At 38.9% G+C, this 21,032-nt stretch overlaps 2 protein-coding genes across 4 annotated transcripts; both read left to right on the top strand.

The window, feature by feature from the left end:
- The first annotated feature begins 4,432 nt into the window (after positions 1-4,432).
- Positions 4,433-10,788, top strand: LOC110940828 (RNA polymerase sigma factor sigA). Of its 3 annotated transcripts, none has more exons than XM_022182401.2 (10): positions 4,433-4,594; positions 5,627-6,424; positions 6,506-6,704; positions 7,572-7,664; positions 7,801-7,929; positions 8,032-8,085; positions 8,169-8,246; positions 8,610-8,672; positions 8,776-8,888; positions 10,501-10,788. In XM_022182401.2, exons 2-10 carry the CDS (start codon positions 5,736-5,738, stop codon positions 10,607-10,609), a joined length of 1,527 nt encoding a protein of 508 aa, XP_022038093.1. In that variant the 5' UTR covers positions 4,433-4,594; positions 5,627-5,735; the 3' UTR covers positions 10,610-10,788. The 3 variants fall into 3 exon arrangements, with proteins under 3 accessions (XP_022038093.1, XP_035846123.1, XP_022038094.1); XM_035990230.1 differs by having other exon boundaries at positions 4,469-4,707; XM_022182402.2 differs by having other exon boundaries at positions 4,469-4,810.
- Positions 10,789-11,601: 813 nt separating this feature from the next.
- Positions 11,602-14,890, top strand: LOC110940827 (ras-related protein RABD2c). Its single transcript, XM_022182400.2, has 8 exons — positions 11,602-11,730; positions 12,596-12,668; positions 13,008-13,055; positions 13,157-13,204; positions 13,307-13,378; positions 13,571-13,726; positions 14,112-14,215; positions 14,569-14,890. Exons 1-8 carry the CDS (start codon positions 11,717-11,719, stop codon positions 14,660-14,662), a joined length of 609 nt encoding a protein of 202 aa, XP_022038092.1. The 5' UTR covers positions 11,602-11,716; the 3' UTR covers positions 14,663-14,890.
- The last annotated feature ends 6,142 nt before the right edge of the window (positions 14,891-21,032 follow it).

Below are 21,032 nucleotides of genomic sequence, written 5' to 3'. Positions count from 1 at the left end.
CGTGTCCACCCATCTTCTCTTTCTTCATTATATGCAGTTTGTCTGCATTAGTTGACCACGCCCCCGTGTCCCCTGGGCACGACCCCGTGTGCAGAAGCGTATCTGTACTATCAAGATTTCCCTAGATTCTGCGAATCTTAGAGTTGACCACGGCCCCGTGTCCGCTGGGCACGCCCCCGTGGTGGGTGATAGAAGCTTTTACAACTTTGTCTTTTCTGCAGACACTTGGGCACGCCCCCGTGTTCATTGAGCATGGGGCGTGTTCAGCCTTCTGTTTTCTTGTTTTTGCTTGGGAGGATGCTGTCGAGGGGTCGGGCATGCCACGTTTATTCCTTTTCTTGTATTTATGTTGGATTTAGCTGCCTTTTTGCTTCTTTTGTTCATTTGAGCTCATTTAATCCTGAAAATACAAAAGGAAGACAAAAGCACACTTTTTCCAACATTAGTACTAAAAAAGGGTTAGTTTTATGCCACAATTGATGTAATTTATATGTTGCATTTTGCACACATCAGCACCGCCACACATGTCAGTTGATGATACGGAAGTCTATTCCAAGTCTACCACTAAGTATGAATCTACTCACTCTGAATCCAGGCGATGAGACCACCATGACGAACAGTACTCTCAGAAACGAGAAGCGGTCCATTCACGTTTGGGCCCGCGTTTCTCACAAAAGCGGGACACCCAAACCGATGAATATGACAGGACATATAATGAAGACGACAACACCAGCGTTTTCAATTGAATACAGAGAGATCATGCAAGTTACAAACCAAAAATCTGTGCGGTTTACAACCCAGAAGCGGAGTACGACTACAACCTGATTTATCGACCAGCGGAGGCTGCTGAAAACTCCAAGTTTGTCAGAGAGACTGCACTGGCTCCCCTCGAGTGGGCAAAATTACCTTTAAATGTGGGAAAGTTCAATGGACTATCAGACCCTGATGACCATCTGCGCGTATTCACTAGCGCAGGACTAGTCGGCATTTGTTTGTCCAAACCATTACAGGCGGAGCGCACCTCTGGTTTGACAATCTACCAGTAGGGAAGTTAACATCCTGGGTCGATCCAAAGGAAAAATTTCTGGTTCATTTCAGTCAACAGCGCCGATCCATTTGAGACTCCGCAGATGTTATGAACATCTGGCGGAGGGACGACGAATGTTTGGAAGATTTCATCACAAGGTACAATAAGGAAGTGTTGGAAATCGGTGACGTACACGAGCACTTAATCCGCGCACAGTTCAGGTACGCGGTAAGGTGCGATGATATGATCAAAGTGTTGTCAGGGACTGAAGGTTTGCCGAAAAGCTGGGAGAAGTTGATGGTCGCAGCCAAAGTCTACGCTCAAACAGAGCGCAATTTAAGTTTCAACAGACCACCACTGCCCCAAAACGCCCTCAAGACATGAGCGGAAGCAGTGGTAGGAAATTCAAGAAAAACTGGAAGGACTCAACTTCAGGTGTATACTTTTCAGACGGCGCCTGCGCGACAATCAACAAGATCACAGCGCAAAAAAAAGCCAAACAAGAAAACCGCGAAAGGCAGTGGACACCTCTTACCAAGACACCCGCGGAAGTGCTTAGCACTGAAGATTACCAGTTCAAAACACCACCACCAATGAAAAACAAAAGAGGACAAGCTCCGAACCTCTACTGCGAGTACCACAAAGACAATGGCCACGCCACGAACAACTGCATCAGTCTCCGCACAGAAATAGAAAAGGCACTCAAGAGTGGAGAGCTTACTCATCTAGTTCAGAACATGTGCAAAGAAATCAAGCAGATCACGCGTGGAAATGAGGGGCCAAGTAACAAAAAAGCTAAACACGCTTAAAGGTCCAGGACAGTTCAGCGCGCATGTAATCATAGTTTCCTTCATATTTGGTAGGTTCCTCAACTTACCAACTTATGGTACAAGGACTATTTACATGCGCAGTAACTTAAGTTTCATTATCTATCCTAACAACAGCTTTGTAATACATGGCCTCTGCGCCCTATTCGAATCAACTACAAAGTTCGTTACATTACCTTTATGTTTTATTACAAATGCATGCAATTCCTTTTGGTAAGCACAAAAACACTATGGTAACATAACACAAGTCTCATGAACGGTCTGTGGTCACAGGTACCGCGCAAGGTCCCGCCCTACGTTCACACATGAGCTTTATACCATCTTCATTTGTCTTACCTAAGCAAAGTAATTGTACTCATGCAAACATTGTAACTAAAAACATACCATTTATAAAAGTTACTTGCGCAGCAGCACATTAACGAAAAAATACATGCGCGGCAGCGCATCGACAAAAGTTACTTGCACAACAGCGCAATAACAAAACATTACAAAAGGGATCTACATCCCAAACCTATTCAACTAAACATGTTCAACAACCACAAAATACAAGAAGACCTACTCTAGGTCTTCATCATCATCTGCCTCGTCAGGAAGAATGTCCTTCAGTTGCGCCACAAAATCATCATACCGGAGTGCAGTAGTCACCAAATCCATCACTGGAAGACACAAGTTGTTATACTCAGTCTTAGCAGCAGCATGGGCGGCCCCGGTGTCAACTCCACGCGTGGCAGACCTGCTGTTGTCTCAATCAACCTTCAGCGCATCATTAACATGCTGGGTACATTCTGTATACCCCTGAGTGTATCCGTTACTACGCGTAGTAACCATCAGATTGGCAACAGTTTGATCCAAGTCGATGGAGTTGAAGATCGAATTTGCAACCTGCGCAACACAAGAAATCACAATAAGAAAATGCGCAAACTTATCAAAAATATTACCAGGGGTTGACACTTACATTAATAATCCCATGGTGCCTCATCTATAACATATCATTCTTCAAGGGTTCAACCAAACTCTCCGCCGTCACCCGAGCAGTTTCAGAATTCTCCAGTTTCTCCTCAGTTTCGGCAAGACGGCGAGAGGTTTCAGCTTTTTCAACCCTCTCAAGCTGCAAGTCTTTCTTAGCAGACTCAAGCTCCGCTTTGGTTTGTTCCTGATCAGATAATAAAGAAGTGAGTTCTTCTATCTCCTTATTTCTAAGGGCAAGAGTGGCGCAGGTTTGTACCTCTCTTTGCTCGCTTCTCTCTCGATGGGAACGAGCTTCATCACGGGCCACCTCGGCCTATGTCTTCTCTTTCTTCAGCTTTTCAATCTCCGCCTTGAGATTGTTGATAGTGTTCCGAAGACCCATCTTCTCACTATTGTCTTTATCACAAATTTCTCTCCAACGCTTTCGCTCCAGCTTCAGATTTAGCTTTTCTTTTCCATCCCGCAGCAGACCACTCCTAAGTCTTCTGCTCGCTCTCAAACTTGGCTTGATCAGCCTCCAACTTGGCTCTCAACAGGGCAACCTTTGCCTTCTCTTCAGAAACTTCCTTCTTTGAAGTTTCAAAAGCAGCCCACTCCTTGTGCATACTGTGCCATTCGCGCACTATGCGGTGGGTTGTGGAAGTTGAGCTAGCAGTTTCTTCAAAACTCCTAAATCATCAATGTCAGCATTGTCGATGAATGAAATGTTACCATGCAGGTATTTCCTACTGGGTTGCTGAGTGAACTCGCCTCTATGGTCCGTTGTAGACAAAACATTAACAAATTTTCGGTGATCAATGCAATTTTTTGGTTAAGAACAAATTTTCAGTGATACTTGTTGTATATTGAGAATGGGTCGAATTGTTATTGAGAACCACAAATCCTCCATTAACCATCACCCATAAGACAATTTAGAGATTAAATCGAAGTTTTGTTCTTCATGTTACTAACTCGAAACACAAACAGGTTGTATTTGGGGATTACACAGGATTGCAAATGACAAGCGGTTGTATTGGGGGGGGGGGTGACCTTTTTACCTCTAAAACAGTCTTGTGACGAAAGGAAGCAAAATGTGATAAACGAAAACCATCGTAAAAAATTTAGGAAGACATATTGCTTCTGTCACCAAACACAAGAGTTGTAGTTTAAACAAACTAAGGAGGTGTTTGGCCTAGCTTTTATTTTTTTTGGCTTATGCTTATATTTTAAAGTAGCTTATGCTTATTTTCTTTCATTTGATAAGCTATTTTTAAGTGTTTGTATTAGCTTATATTCTACAAGTTGATTATTAATAATTAATCTTTAGTTGTTTCTTAAGTTATTTTGTATTATGGGAAGGTGTATAATATCATTGTGTGTAATGAGTAAAAAACCATCTTTTCAAATAAGCTTATTCAAATAAGCTAAAAAACCATGTTCCCATAAGCTTCTTGGAATTAGCTTATATAAGCTAATAAGCATAAGCTTAAAAAGCTAAACCAACCGCCTATTAGTGCTTATTTTGTAAAAATAAGCTAAAAAAACTATAAGCTTAGATAAAAAAGCTAGGCCAAACACCCCCTAAATAAATATCTTTTCTCATAAAAAAAAAGAAAAAAAAAGTACGTTTGGAAACAAGGAGAAACTAGAAGTCGAAAGTCATACACTTGCTCTATTCATGTTCACTCAGTTTGATACTCGATATAATATAATCCCCACACATGCATACATACCCCTCCCCCTCCCCCTCCCCCCATAATCGCAACTCATTTACTGTACCTTGCAAATTAAGGTAAACAATTTCTGCTTCATTCATTGTTTCGTTGCTGTAGATCTTCACAATTTTTGTATTCTGAAATCAATTTCATCGTTGAACTGAAATCGGAACCTCGTGATTGCCGTCAAGTAATACTCTGAATCCACGCGCGCGCACACACAATTTTGCTTAAATTTCGATATAGCTACCGTTTGAACAGAAATTGCGTTGGTTTTAGGCAAAGACTGGGAGGTGTGTAAGTTTATAGCTCAAAATTTGACCTAGATATAAGCATTTAAACATAACTGTAAGTTATTGTTTGGGAGAATCATAACAGAATTGCAGCTCATGTAGTGTAGGTCAAACTTTGAACAGATTTGGATTTGAATTTGAATCTCCAAAATATACCTTCAAAGTTTATCTAAGCATCACAAGTTATACCTCTTATGAAGATTTTTAATACAACTTCCTTTGTTTTTTATTAAGATACTAGTAGAAAGACCGTGTGCAAACACATGTGTCTTTTAAAAAGCCATGAATAACACATTTTAATAGAAAGTAAAAAAATAATTAGTGCAGCCTTACAAAATTGATATAAAATAATGGTCAACAGGTTTAGTCAACAGGAGTTCCATCCAGTAGTCATATAAAAATTTTGACCATGTTTTTCCATAACAACCAACCATGTACGGTTAGGAAAAGCGGTTATAGTAACATGTTTCGTAGGTAGCGGTTATTGTAAGGTTGGAGTTTTTAATGGGCGGGACTTTGTTTTACACGTTATCCACAGAAATTTCCATTTTTGTAGTTAGTTTAACTATAACCGGACCGGTCTGGTTGATTCCATTCAAATTGGCCTCGTATCGAGTGGTTGAACCGAATTAAAAAATAATAATTTTTATTCGTTCCAAAATCTCATTTACTGTTTCTGGTTCCATATTTTGTTTATTCCTGTCTTCATATTTGGTTATTGAAACCGGCCAGACCAGTGGACCGGTAAGGAGGCCAGTTTGATGATTATAAAAACCTCGAATCCTTGATTATGATTCTGTCTTTCTTACTTGCCAGGAGTTTTAGGGTAGGGATCTGCAAGAAACCAGAAGCGATATTGCAATAATATTATAGGAGAAAGTGTTATGGTTGAATAATGCTATTTCATGCAAACAAAGAAAGCTAGATGATGGCCACGAATGCAGTTATTGGACTAAGGGCAGGGGAAAGACTGTTGAGTTCATCTTCGTACTACTCTGACGTCACTGAAAAGCTGCCAAGCAGTAGTGAACTTGGGTTTGTAGCTGTCCCGACTAAGAACGTGATTGCTGCAAAAAAGTCAACCAACTACGGGCATGGTTTCATACCCAAACGACACAATCAAGACACGCGTTACATCAGGGCTCTAAAGGAACACGTTAATACTGCTTCCGGTTTTTCTAGTATAGACCAATGGGTTCAGGGATTTGAACACATAGTGAACGAAGATTCTGATCAAGAGTTTTCAGTTGAAGCCTTGCTGTCGTTACAGAAGTCTTTGTTAGAAAAGCAGTGGAGTCTTTCAACCGAGACGACGTTGACTAAAGTTAACCCAACAGAGAAAAGCAGCAAAAGGATTTACGTGAATGGTTCTGGGAAGTCAGCGCGTAGGCGTAGAATAGATGCTCAGAGGAAAACAACTAACAAAAGATTTTCTTCCAATGAAGTTGGTACAAAGAAACCGTTGAAATTTGTAATCAGTCCCGAATTGCTCCAAAATCGTGCAAGTGGTTATGTTAAGGGTATAACAAGCGATACGTTGCTCACTCATGCTGAGGTGGTGGTTTTATCGAAAAAGATTAAAATTGGCCAACGGTTAGAAGAGAGGAAATCAAGGTAACGTGTATGCTTGCACTTAAACATAATTTCTGCAACATAAAAGTTTATCTTATGATTTTGATGATTATCATTTACCAGATTGAAGGAAAGATTGGGATCTGAACCCTCGGAGGTGCAACTTGCAGCATCGTTGAGGATTTCACGAGCTGAATTGCAAATGAAACAGATTGAGTGCAAATTGGCAAGAGAGAAGCTGGCCATGAGCAATATCCGTCTAGTCATGTCAGTTGCCCAAAAATATGCTAACATGGGAGCTGAAATTGGCGACCTCATTCAGGTGTGTGCTATCTTCAATAAATGTCTAATTACTGAAGAAATTTTTTTTAAGCTCATAAAATAGCTGTATTACTTAGGGTTGATACCATAAAATTCCAATACAGTTTTTATTTTTCACGAAACCCCAGCCTAATTTCGGTATATTGAGTCCTCAACTTACAAAATATACACAAAAAAGTCACTAAAGTAGTTTTTATGAAAGTCCCTAAACTTGTCTAGCATGCTAGTACGTTTGATTTTAAAAATTGTTATATAGCGGTTAAACTAGGATAGCAACTTTTTTTACAGAAATGTTGAATGTCACTTTATCAATCTTTCACCAATTTAAGACGTAACAAGTCATTATTCACAGATAAATCACAAGCACATGCATTTTAGACAAGGTTAGGACTTTAATCTACTAAAATTAGTTTAGTGAATTTGTCGTGTAAAATTAGTTGAGGACATTTTTCATAAAAATTAGAAAGTATATTAGTTTTTTTATGGTATTATCCCTATGATTGATTGAGGATCCTGTACATTAATCCAGAAGTGTGAAAAGTGTATTATAACACTATATATAACACCATATAAACACCGTATAACAATATGTAACACCATATAACACTATGTAACACTATATAACAAATATAACACTATAGTTTGTTTGATAGCATGTCTATGATAGATGTATAGTGTTATATATTGTTATATAGTATTATATAGTGTTACATAGTGTTATATGGTGTTACATATTGTTATACGGTGTTTATATGGTGTTATATAGTGTTATATATAGTGTTATAATACAATTCTCACACTTCTGGATTAATGCACAGGATCCCTACCTATTACTTATCTGTAGACCTGCAAAAAAATTTTTCTGTAGGGTGGTCTAGTTGGATTACTACGTGGAATAGAGAAATATGATTCATCAAGGGGGTTCAAGATTTCTACCTATGTTTATTGGTGGATAAGACAGGTAAGAAAAAATAAATCCATGTTTATTGGAGTTAAGCATAGAATAATAGAAGATTAGAAAGTCACTAATTAATGTGAGATCCATGAGTCAAATGAGCACTAATTTGTTTTTTAATTTCTATCTATTTAAACTTCAGGGTGTTTCAAAAGCATTGATTGAAAACTCTAGAACCCTAAGGGTACCTGTCCATGTGCATGAAAGATTGAGTGCAATACGACAAGCCAAGGCTAAGCTTGAGAAAAAAGGAATAACACCGTCAATTGAAGTAAGTTAACTGTGACGGTTACTTAGAATATGTTGCACAATTGTTACATTCACCACGGTTTTTTAACTTGAGCTAATGAGTTATAACTTTTTGGTGATATAGAAAATTGCAGAAAGCCTGAACATGTCGACAAAGAAAGTATTGAATGCCACTGAGGTACTAGAAGTATTTGAGAATTTTATCGTTGCATCGAATGTGATCATGTTTTAGCATATTAATATCTAAATCCTTTCTTGTAGGCAAAATGCAAAGTGTTCTCACTTGATAGGCCAGCATTCCCTTCTTTAAATGGTCTTCCAAGTGATACCTTTCACAGTGTAAGTCTAGATCCGTACAAATTAACTCGCACACATCTGTATAGACTCGATTGGTAACATTTAGAGTTGGTAAATTGACGGGTCATGCAGGTGTGTGTAAATATTTAGCATGTTAAAGGTGATTACAAAACTATATCCCTTGAAACATAATATATTTTTTTTTGAATAAATTTGTTTAAGAGGTTTAAAACACCCTTTAGGCTACTTTCAACCTGTCTGACCCGTTTTGTCATTTTCCTTTTCGGTAATTTGATCCAGAATGTATAAGTGAACGGTTTAAACTGTCACCTCTAGTACCATTGGACTGAACTGCCACTTGGTAGTTATAACTACTTAATGTTAAGTGTTCTGTTATTGTGGCAGTACATGGCAGACGATCACCCAGAGAACAATCCTTGGCATGGAGTAGATAACGGGGCCCTCAAGGTATTTTACATGTTTTACAACATTCATCCTATTGAATATTTTTTTTTATGATATAGCATACGTTGGTTGGATGATCCAGTTGATGTACTTGTCATTTTTGCAGGATGAAGTGAACAAGTTGATGACGACATCTCTAAGGGAACGAGAAAGAGAGATCATCCGTTTGTACTATGGTCTCGACAATGAATTCCTTACGTGGGAAGATATTAGTCGAAGGTACCAACTCACTTATTTTTATTTCTGGGGTTAACTTTTAACTGTGATGTTGAAGCAATCAGATGTCGTATTTCCTTTTAACTAGAAGTGGCAAGATTGGTGGGATGGGTATAGGCTGAACGAGTCACTTCTTATTGCGGGTCAAAATGGCCCCCTAGTTAGTAGGTTGTGTTGACCCACAAACACATTCCTTCTTTTTTTTTTGAACGGCAAGGAACGACGTACCAACCACCGTGACATCAGGCACTGTGGCCAAGGTCGACTACTTGACTGCCGTCAGCCCCTTGGCTCTCCTAGATGCGCAGAAACCCAACCTCCACCCGCCCGAAGGCACGACAGTGGAATAATTGGTAAAACTAAACCTCGCCTCCCATCCAAGATGAACCAGCGCCACCCGTATTCGCCCTTCACCTGGATGCCGCAGAAGATAACGGGGAGAGTGGGAGTCGAACCTGGGTCACAAGGAACACCAAGTCTTTCCCCAACCATCCACCGGTACCTCATTGGCAACACATTCCTTCTACATTAGAGTTGACATGTTTAACCCGTTTAATAAGGGGATCATGTTAGTGTTGACCTGTTTATCCATTTCATTAAATGTGTTGACTTGTCTGTCAACCCATTTAATTAAACAGTTTAGTCCACCAGCCTTTTTACATGTTTAACCCATCTATTACAACCCGCCAACTTGTTTATAGCTCTTTTGCAACTTGATTGCAGTCTATTTGGAAACCGTCAAACCCATTTAACCATAGTTATTAAAGGCGCGAAGCGCACTCTAGGCGCATTAGCTCCGATTAGGGCCTAGGCGATAGGCGCAAAGAAAGCGTGGGCCCGAGAAAAAAAGCGCACTTAAATAAAAAAAATTAAAAAGTTCATTAAGGGAAAAAGTACTCAAAACCAAAACAATAATGTGACAACAGAATTCAGAATTAAATCAGAGAACAAAAACTAGAACTTAGAGAACTAATTCAGAATTAACTAATTAAAAATAAATACGGGAAAATACAGAACTAAATCAGAGAACAAAAAACTGCTGTTAATGTATTTAGGATAAGTGTAACTTGCTAGCTCCTGTTGTATTTGTTTGCCGGATTCTAATGAAAGTTTTTTAGCCGTGCAAAAAAACAGGAAAAAAGTAGCTAGCCATATATTTAGGATATGCAGTTTCTGTGAGTAGTAATGATTAATTCAGCATACCGAATTCAACATTTAGTGATATAATCAGTTGCCAATAGTCCTATAAATACTGCAGATAATGAGGAATTTACAAATAAAAAAAAAGGATTAATTATCATTGCGCTCAAAACACCTAGGAAGTAGGAGCACATTCAACTCGCTTCGCCCAGAAATATCGCTTAGGCGCCAAAAGCGACCGCTTTTGATAACTATGCATTTAACCCGTTTAGATAAATGGGTGAACGGGTTGTGTTCTGGTCAGACAAATTTAAGTGTGTCCAAGTTAGTGTTGATGTCTTTGACACGATTATATACATGGGTCATTTTCTAGTTCAACTGTTCAACCCACAAACTCGACTCGGGTAGTACCCTCAACAGTCAACTGAATTACAAGGATAAAAATTGTAAACTAACAATCTTTAGCGTTTTGCAGGATGGGGTTGTCGAGAGAACGAGTTAGGCAAGTCGGGCTTGTGGCGCTCGAGAAACTAAAACATGCCGCCCGAAAGACAAATCTTGATGCTATGCTAGTGGAACATTGATATTTTGGACTAAGCAAATTGCCTGTATATACAACCAATAGATACATATCTATACATGTATACTTTGTATGTAAAGGTTTAATATTTTACAATAAGACTTGGTCTATTGTGCAAGAAACATTTATACCATGTGATGATAATGATATTTTTCTAATTAAACGAGGTCGTTCTATTTGAAATCTACGTGTTTCTTGCTCTCATTTAGTGAAATTAAACTTTGCTTGTTTTTTTTTTTTTTTTTTTTTTTTTTTTTTTTTTGTAATTGAAATTAAAAACTGCTACTTTTACATGAATATTATGAGTTTGACATGTTCAACTCTAAAGAGTCAAATAGTCAACAGGTGTTAACCATGAAAAATCAAAATCAAAATTAAATTCTAATTATATATTGATAAATAAACAAAGTTAAAATTGATTTGTTTAGCTTATCATTCTCTTTTTTTTATTATTTTTTAGTGAGGAGACAAAAATAATTATATTTAACTTAGTTAAAAAGAAAAATAAAATTATGCGTCATATAAACTTCATAAAACATAATAAAAATGGCTTTTTCTTTTGCGTATTACTTCAAAAGGCTTCAAGCGGCCGAGTTTTTCCAAACAAAGATTTTTACTTTTTACTCATAAAGGTCTTTTTCTTTTTTTGTTGCCGCGTTACACCAAAAGCATTTCCTCGTTAACATTTTACTTCCAAAGATGCCCTACAAGACACGTTTATGTTCTTATTCGTCAAATCAGTGAATATTCACAACTTATAAACCAAAAGTCAATGTCTATTTTGTTATGTTTGACCGGTCAAATGTCTATCTTGAAATTCTTTTTCTTACTAATATATCCTCTTAATCGAAAATAATCGATCTAGTAAGAATCATACATAAGTTTATTTAAAATTTTCCAAAACTACCTCTATAAAATACTATTTTTTTAATAATAAAAAATATAAATAAATATATTAATAATTTAAAGCAAAATTCATTCATTATATTCTTCTTCTTCCCTCTGTGTTCGGATCATCCTCCCTCCCCGCCATCTGAATATAAAAAAAAAAAAACAAATTACTCTCGTTTCGGAGATCCAATTTCACGGTCACATTACCGGCCGTCGGAAAATGAATCCGGAGTAGTAAGATCTTTCATCCTCTCTTCATTTAACCCAACATTGCTCTATTCTCCTCAAATGATTGTTACATTTTCCAATTTAAACCTAACCTTACTGTATTCGATTTTCTTCTTCCTCGAATTGTTGTTTAGATCTGTTTCCTTTGTTAATCTACATAATATGAAATGTCGTCGGAATTAGTTTGTGGATTTTAACGATCTATATAGATCGCTCTTTGTTATTGACGTTTGGTCCAATTTTTGTTCTACAGACATGATAAACGTGTAGCAGTGAATGTGTATATGATTGTGAGGAATGGTGATCGGAAGTTGAAATCATGATTGGATGAATATGTTATTTTTAGTGATTTGTAGATTGATGATTTACTTTGGATTTGATGTTTCATAGCAGTATGAGTTTTTCAATGCCTTACCTTTCAGGACAAAAGATCAAATACAAACAACTTTAACGTACAAAACGTCTGAACTGAAGGTTTTGCTGAAAAAACGTGGTGGCATTTTCGTAATTAGTAGTAATTTTGTAGAGTAATTTTGTAAAATGTTCTTGTAGAGTAATTTTGATCTTGTAGGGTAATTATCAAAATTACTCTACAAATGATCCTGTAGAGTAATTTTGTAAAATGTTCGTATAGCATTCGTGATGTAGCTGCAGGAAGCTAAATTTAGTTGTAAGATTTGCTTTTATAGCATAAGCGTTGATTTGAGGAGATTGAGAGTGTGTTATCCATTAAAGTAATGACATTATCTATTTGCAAGTTTCGACATTTTCAATTAGTTGCACAATGGTTCTTTCGAATGTTATTCAAATTTGTTGAAGAATATATGCCTATTGTATCTAACAAAGAATACTTGCCATATATTTCATACAGTGACTACTTGTTCAAGCTTTTGCTAATTGGAGATTCAGGAGTGGGCAAATCTTGTCTTCTGCTTAGATTTGCTGTAAGAAAATATTATATCATATCTCTTTTTATGTATTCAAACGCTTTGTTGACAATTTAATTGTCTACTTGAATGCAGCATATTGATGTTCATTCGCTCTGCTCATTATGATATGATATTTCTAGTTTTGGTTTATTATAAGTTAGCCCATTTGAACACTTTTCTTGTCCATGCATAGTATCATTTTCCTTTTCAGAAGTTTGGTTGGGAAAACAAAAATCCGTGACATAAATGTATAAAACTCGTTGTAATAAAGCTGGATGCTCAATTTTATATGGTAACATATGCTGCTTGACATAAAGTGTTATAAATTTTTAATCATCGTCTCTTTTTGTACAGGATGACTCATATCTCGACAGTTATATCAGCACAATTGGTGTCGACTTTGTAAGAATATACAATTATATACGTAGAAATCTCATGTTAAATATAGCGTTTCGTTATGGTATCTTTGTGTATGTTCAAGGTTTTATTTTCATTGTTATTAGAAAATTCGCACCGTGGATCAAGATGGAAAGACCATCAAGCTACAAATTGTGAGGGATCTCTTTTAAAAAATTAAGTAATTTCGTATTCTACTTGTTTGATTATGAAAATCATGTTATCTATTTTCACCTTTGGTTTTCTGAAACATGCAGTGGGATACTGCTGGACAAGAAAGGTTCAGGACAATCACCAGTAGCTACTATCGTGGGGCCCATGGAATTATAGTATGTTTTTTCAAAAGTGTTTGGATTTGAGTTTTATTACAAGTTATCTCATTCTAAATATCTAAACACTATTTTTATTTGATTCTGATTGTTCAACATCACATAATCACGTTTATCGCTTATAGCCTCGAGCTCTGTGAATTTAATCTCGCTGCCATCTTTTGTGACGTATTTGTAATTGGATTTATACAGATAGTTTATGATGTTACTGATGTGGAAAGTTTCAACAATGTTAAGCAATGGTTGAGTGAAATTGACCGTTATGCTAGTGAAAATGTAAACAAGCTTCTTGTTGGTAACAAATGTGACCTTGCCGAGAGCAGGGCTGTTTCATATGATACTGCAAAGGTACAGATTTCTGATTCTTCTTTATTCTAATATACACAATTTGTCGGATACCCCGAGCCTGCCTGTGTTTCCATTTACTCATGAATGAGTTGATTTGGATTACGGGTTTCCGTAATGGACCAGACCAAATATTTTAGTTAAAAGGTTAAGGGATCGAAAGCGCTCAAAGTGTATATTTAGGTGTACATCTTTGTTATCTTATACGACAGTACGGTACGTTAACTATTAATAAAAAACATAGGAGACAAAACGTCTGTAGGTCAAGCTGACTCGTTTCGACCCTTACTAAAACGACGCTATCAACACAAACCCATTATCCGATCCGCTGTTCATAATGTGAGATTATTCTATAGCGACATAAATTTGGTGTTCCTTTGGTGATTAGGAATTTGCGGATGATATTGGCATTCCGTTTATGGAAACAAGTGCTAAAGACGCCACCAACGTGGAGCAAGCTTTTATGGCTATGTGTGCTGATATCAAGAACAGGTACCCCCACCTATCATCCCTATTTTTAATGCATACAACACCTGAATCATTTTAAACATAAGTAGCATATATTCATAATATATAAAAATGTTTAAAGAAGTACAAAGCGGTCAACCTTTCGTCTAGCAGAGGTCTCAGGTTCAAATCCAGGGTATTAGTGCGTCCTATAAGTTTTCCGGTAACAGGGGGTTCACGTTGTTAATAAAAAAAGCGGTTAACCTGACCGATCTGTATTACGAACCTGCTACCCGACGCATCTTATCACATCTAACAATTATTTAATTTGATAAGATGGTTTGAAATGAATGGAACAAAGATATTTCTTGTGAAACTCATAGCATGGGTCAATGCAGGATGGCAAGTCAACCTTCATCAAACAAGAGGCCACCTACTGTGCAGATCAAAGGACAACCAATCAACCAAAAGAGTGGCTGCTGCTCATCTTAGGTTATAGATCATCGCCATCATTTATTATATGGGCTGTAAAGATTGTTCACTGCATTTGCCTGCAGTTCCAGTCTCTTACCAACCAGAACCAGAATCCATTTTTTTTTTTTTTTTGTTTAAATGTTTAGATAAGGGGGCATTTTGGCAGACTTATGACAGTGTTTCAAATAATATACCAATTGGGTAGTCTTTTTCCCTTCATAATGTGTTTAGAACATTTTATGTAAACATGATCTCAACTATTCAATACAAGAACGTGGTATTGGGGAATAATCAAATGGTTTTCTTGTATTGTGTGGCCAATCAGAGCCTGAGGGCTTACTCCCACCACTGTCACAACAGAGGGGGACCAAATAGATATTCCTTGACAACGACATCTCGTCCAATCCTTCTCTAACCTTCCGGTTATAAATACCACACTTCTCCAAGGTGAAATCATTATACAATCCTTGCTCTCACTAATATTTACACTTTCTCTTTCTCACGCCAGATGGTGGTTATGAGAAGAACCCTCACCTCTCCTTGTAACGAGTGAGTCTCAGTTGTTAATTTTGCAAATTTGTTAAAGGATTAGAGCTTGTGAAGATGGATTAATCTCCACCCGATTGAGCATTGACCTAATCCCCTTGGATTAGACTTGTGTTTCTTCAGTATCAACGTTCAGTTCTTAAAAGAATCATGTTTTCTTAAAAGAATCATGTTTAAAAAAGATTATCAAGCACAATTGCCTCTTGTACTCAAACCTATAACCTCTGCTCACCATTGCTTGCCTTGAACTCCCATTTAACTTTTGATCACCCACTCACCAATTATTAAAGTAGAGAGGTTTCAATAGTATTGTTATGCTAACATGCACTGGCTTGCTTTGCTAACGTACACTGGCTTTCTTTTTTTGACAATTTTTTGTTATACCCCTATACTATACTGTATTTAAGTTCTTTTTATTTAACTAATTTACATTTAGCAACTAAACTTTATGTAAAGTTAATATATATTCCCTCAACTTCAATAAGTTGAGAGAAAAAGATGGAAGGTGAGGGGAAGATAAGAAGATGAGGTTGGTTAACTTAGTTCTTCATCATCATCATTAAGGGTATTTTAATCGTTTACAAAAATTTAACAGTAAAATTTAGCCTTCATCTATCTTAGGGACCATTGTTGTTAAGCTTATGTATAGTTTTGGACCACTGATTTACTTATTCATACTTAGGGAACAAATTCAAAATTTAAGCGTATCAACGGACCATCCGTATATATCTTACTCCAATAACTTTAATAAGGTTATTCATTGACAACAACATCTCCCACCACTGTCACAACAGAGCCTAAGGACCTACTCCCACCACTGTCACAACAGAGGGGACCAAATGGATATTCCTTGACAACAACATCTCGTCCGATCCTTCTCCAACATTCCGGCTATGAATACCACATTTCTCCAAGGTGAAATCATTATACAATCCTTGCTCTCACTCATATTTACACTTTCTCTTTCTCACGTCCCAGAGGGTGGTTATGAGAAGAACCCTCACCTCTCCTTGTAACATACATAACAAAGATTTAAAGTTATGATGCTAACCGAATGAACTATGCTTCAAAAAAGGGGGTATCCACAGTCGTCGCACTATCTTGATGGGGGTAGGGTTTTGTTTTACATGAATGCATAACCAATTACGTATACATGTGAATATAGGGATAAGGGATTTGGGTCGGTTGTTTGCTAACAAAACAAAGGATATATGGATAAGGGATTTGGGCCGGTTGTTTACTAACAAAGATTAGGCCAAATTTACTAAACAGGAGGCGGCCCAATGCCTTTTACTTTCGATCGGATCCGAATAGGTCCAACAATGCTACACATGTGATTACAAACTAACCCATTACACGCACACACACCAAATTACTCAATTACGATATATATATAACCTAACATGTTTATCAAAGTTACAGTTTCAGTTTGCACAGATTTATTAAAACAAGCACAGGAAAGACAATAACGAGAGGAATCGGAATCGCAAGACCGCAGGCACTAACCTGGAAAGTTCGGATTGTCACATCATCCCCAACTTGAAAGAAATTTCGTCCCGAAATTTGACAAGTAAGCACAAAAGGGTGAAGCGATAGAAACTCTAATTAAACTATATGTAATACTACGCAAATAATAATCACAAATAATAATCAAGCATTACACACAATCACTAAGCATCCAGATAACTGCACAGGCACCACGTAAACCAAATTGTAGAAACAGGATTGCGAGGTCAGTTGGGTGCCACATCATCCCCAACTTTAAAGGGAATTTCGTCCCGAAATTCGCCTACGATATCAAAAGTTGGTCCCACTGTTTGAACAATCGGGGATAATAGAGCTTTACCTGACCTTTGCGTTCTCACAGGAACTTCGGTCCACGTCTTGAGTTCCCACGAACTCTCACGATTGAAATTCGACTATGTTAACAGTGGGTTTCTCAACAAGGGTATCACAAGTGTTGCATCGAACAGACGCTTCTTTAGGTTCGAGACATAAATGACATCGTGTACGTTATCTAATTCGCCAGGTAACTCAAGTTTGTAGGTTACGCTACCGATTTTTCCTAGACTGTTGAATGATCCATCATGACGTCAGTTAAGCTCGACGTGCTTCCTAAGCATTCCACACCCTCCCAGGGTGAGACTTTCAACACGATACGGTCGCCTACAGCGATCTTCCAGCGTTTCCTCATCTTAACAGCTCTCCTGATGGTTACTCGTTGCCACCAAACGATTTCCGATCCAAGCAATCTTCCCAAGGGTTCCGAATACAAGTCCTGGACTTGTGATTAGGTTGCTACTTGCCTTAATCCAATAAGGAGATTGGCATTATCGTTCATGTGATGCCTCAACAGAGCTGCCTGGAAACCAGAATGGTATCTGCTGTAGTAGAACTCAACCAAGGTAAGTGTCCTTCCAATCTTCTATGGTCAGTCACTCACATGCTCGCCGCATGTGTTCGAGTGTCAGGGTGGTTCGTTTACTTTGACCGTTTGTCCAATGCTCATGTCTAGACGTGAGCCACGGGTGTTGTGCGTTGCCCGTCATAAATCAAGCGTAAATCAAAATCAGAGGTAATAGGAGTTGGCACCTCGTGCCTAAAAGCCGCCTCTCTCAGAGGAACATTTACAACTGTGAAGACTCGTCAGTTTCCTTGATTGCAAGAAAGTGTGCTGGTAACGTGTGTCCATCTACGATCATCCCGGTGATAATGTTTCCGTTTCGAGTTGTAAGTAGATCAGTGATAAAATCCATGACAGTCTGTTCCCATTTCCATATAGGTGCTTCTGGATGCTAATATCCCACCTTGACTTTCCCACATGTCAAACATCGTTCTCATGCGTGGCTATATGGGCCTTCAGGCTCGGTCATCCGTTCATGGTCTTCGGGTTTCAATACGTCCTATCAAAACTCAGATGAATAGGATATTGGGACCCGTGTGCTTTGCCTGAATCAGTTCCCTAATATTGCTGTGTAGTGGGATCCATATTCGTTCCATGAAGTAGCCATTATCGTCCGACCTGCCAAAGGGTGCTTCCCCATGCCCCGCATGGGTCAATCTTGAGAATTCTCTTCCTTCAGTTCTTCAGTTTGAACAAGGCGAGTCTGATCAGGTATGTTAGAGTCGATAGCAAGTTGCAAAGCTCGTGCACGTCCAGGTTTCACGATCGTATTCATTCGAAAGTTCCATTCAGCGATGCCATCACATGTTTAGCTCTCTTGAAACAAGGGTACACGGGAGGCCCTTGTGATCGGTCTAAGTCGTGCATTCGGTACCGTCCAAGTAATGCCTCCGATTTAAATCCAAAGACTATGGCTTCCACCGCTGGTCGTGAGTCGTGCAGTTCGTCCTGTAAGTCCACCACGTGGTTCATCTCCTTCTCATGTTGCATCGATGTGTAACTGGGACTCTGATTCGAACCATTATAGTATACCGCCAGATCATCGGTACCCTCGGATAGAAGTGATGCTCAGTGCGTTGCAGGGTTGGGTTTTCAAAAGCTGAAAAGACATTTCCCCTATTTTATTTCCCATGAATTCACAGCTCCCCGCTGTGCTAAGGAGGTTGAAGTTACGCAATCTTTGAAAATCCCACGATGAATCTGCGATAGTGTCCAGTGAACCGAAGGGAGTGCTGTATCCCATAAGGAAATCAGGATTTGCATAAGGTCAGTCTGAAATTCCACTTGCGATGTGGAGGTAAACCAGGTAACTCTTTAGAAAACACGTCAGAAAATTCACGAACAACTGGAATATACTCGATCTTCCTTTCTTCAGTTTGCGAATCAGCGACGAGAGCTAGTATAGCAGGGTAGCCCTTCCGTAGACACTTCTGGGCTTTCATGGCTGAGATGATGCTAACCATGGCACCACTACGAGGATCTTGAACTGATAAGGATCCCCCACTAGGGAGAGGGATACGCAGGATTTTTCTCTTTACAGAGAATTTCTGCTTGACGCATAGATAACCAAATCCATGTCAACGACCACGTCAACACTTACAAGAGTATCGGGAAGTAGGTCAATGTCGAACACTTGACCCATGAGATTAAGTTTACAATCAAAAAGAACATGAGAAGCTTCTATCAATGTACTATCAGCTAATTCTACTACATGTTTTTTTTTACAAGAGGGGTGGGAGTCAGTCCTAACTGGCGACTGAACCCCAGAGACACATAACTCAAATCGGCATCAAAGTCAAATAAAACAGAAGCAAAAGATCATTCAAAGAAGACGCACCGGTCTCAGCATTACCCTTCAGTGCGAGCTTCCCTAGCGCCAATAGTAAATACTCTTCCACTTGCCCCGTTCCCACCATGGTTCCCATTGTTGTTATTCCCAGTGTTATTGTTGTTGCCAGCATTCTGATTAAGCTAAGGGCAATCCCTCTTAAAATGACCCTCTTCACGACACTGAAAGCACCCCTTTTGATTTCCCTGATTCTGTTGGGGCTGCTGCCTCTCTTGTTATTGCGGTGGCTTTGGGAGCCAGACCCTACAATCTTTAGCCATATGACCCACCTTGTTGCACCTATGACATACCTGGGTGCATGGCCCGCGATGGTGGAACATACACTTATCACACTTTGGTAGCTTCCCCGCGTAAGAACCCTGATTTGAATTGTTGCTCTGATTCTGATTCACAGAGGACGACTGGCTGAAACTACGGTGGATGCTGTTGTCTACACTTTTCTGAGATTGGCTGGCACTGGTTGCTTTGTCAGTATCGTTCCATTTTCGCTTGTGATCACTAGTAGGTGTGGTAGCTGTAGCAGTCGTGATAGTAGCAGAAACACGTGGCGGCAAGTTGCCACATTCGACCTCTTGGTCAGTAATCTTATGTGCCAAACGGACGATACGGGGCAGATTGTCTAGGTTTGCAACAGTAACGTACCTCTTAACAGCTGGTGCTAAGCCCTTGAGATACAACTCAATTCGCCGATGTGGGGGTCGAGACATGTTAGGGCACAAAGTTGCTAAATCATTAGACCTCCTAGTGAATGCTTCAATCTCATATCCCTCCCATTTCAGATTGTAGTACTCGTTCTCCAGTTTCTGAACCTCATCACGAGGACAATACTCCTCTCGCATCAACTCCTTGAAGTCATCCCAAGTAGTGGCATTCGCCATCTCAATACCCAACATCTGAACCTGGGCATTCCACCATGTCAGGGCACCATCCTCGAGTGTGCCCGTAGCATACTTCACTCTGTCCCCAGCAGGATAGTTACACATTGCAAATACCGATTCTGCCTTCTCAAACCATCGCAGGAGTCCTACAGCCCCTTCAGTCCCACTGAAGGTCTGTGGCTTACAATTCATGAACATCTTGTATGTACAAACAGGTGGATTGTTTTGATTCGCAGGTTGACCTAAAATGAAAGAACGTACCACGCACAGGTAAGATTCGAGTATACGTCACAAGGATAGAAAGTAATTGGCACATATCGTACCAGCCTGGTAAGCCGCTAGGGCTTCAGCTACACGAGTGTTGATCAAGTTGGTTAATTCGGCCTGCGTCATAGCAATGTGGCCACGTCCATGGCCTCGTCCGCTCATGTTTCTATACAAGAAGAGGAAGGATTTAAAATGCAAGTTCGAGTAGGAGTCAAGTATTACTATGACCTCTATAGACTACTGAGTTCTAACATAACGCCAATTAGCCGAGCGGAACTCTTTTCACACTCGTTAAGCCTCACTGGGACTCACATGCACCTCACGTTATTATTATGTGTGCACCCATAATAATAAGGCGATTTACATGCTTATCTCAGTGCCTCTTAACTTGCGCTAAAAGGTTCCCCACATTCAAATAGCAAACAAAAGGTTTTCCAGGATCAA

Source organism: Helianthus annuus, chromosome 5, assembly GCF_002127325.2.
Source record: "Helianthus annuus cultivar XRQ/B chromosome 5, HanXRQr2.0-SUNRISE, whole genome shotgun sequence".
NCBI lineage: Eukaryota > Viridiplantae > Streptophyta > Magnoliopsida > Asterales > Asteraceae > Helianthus > Helianthus annuus.
This window is presented reverse-complemented; position numbering and strand designations above follow the sequence as displayed.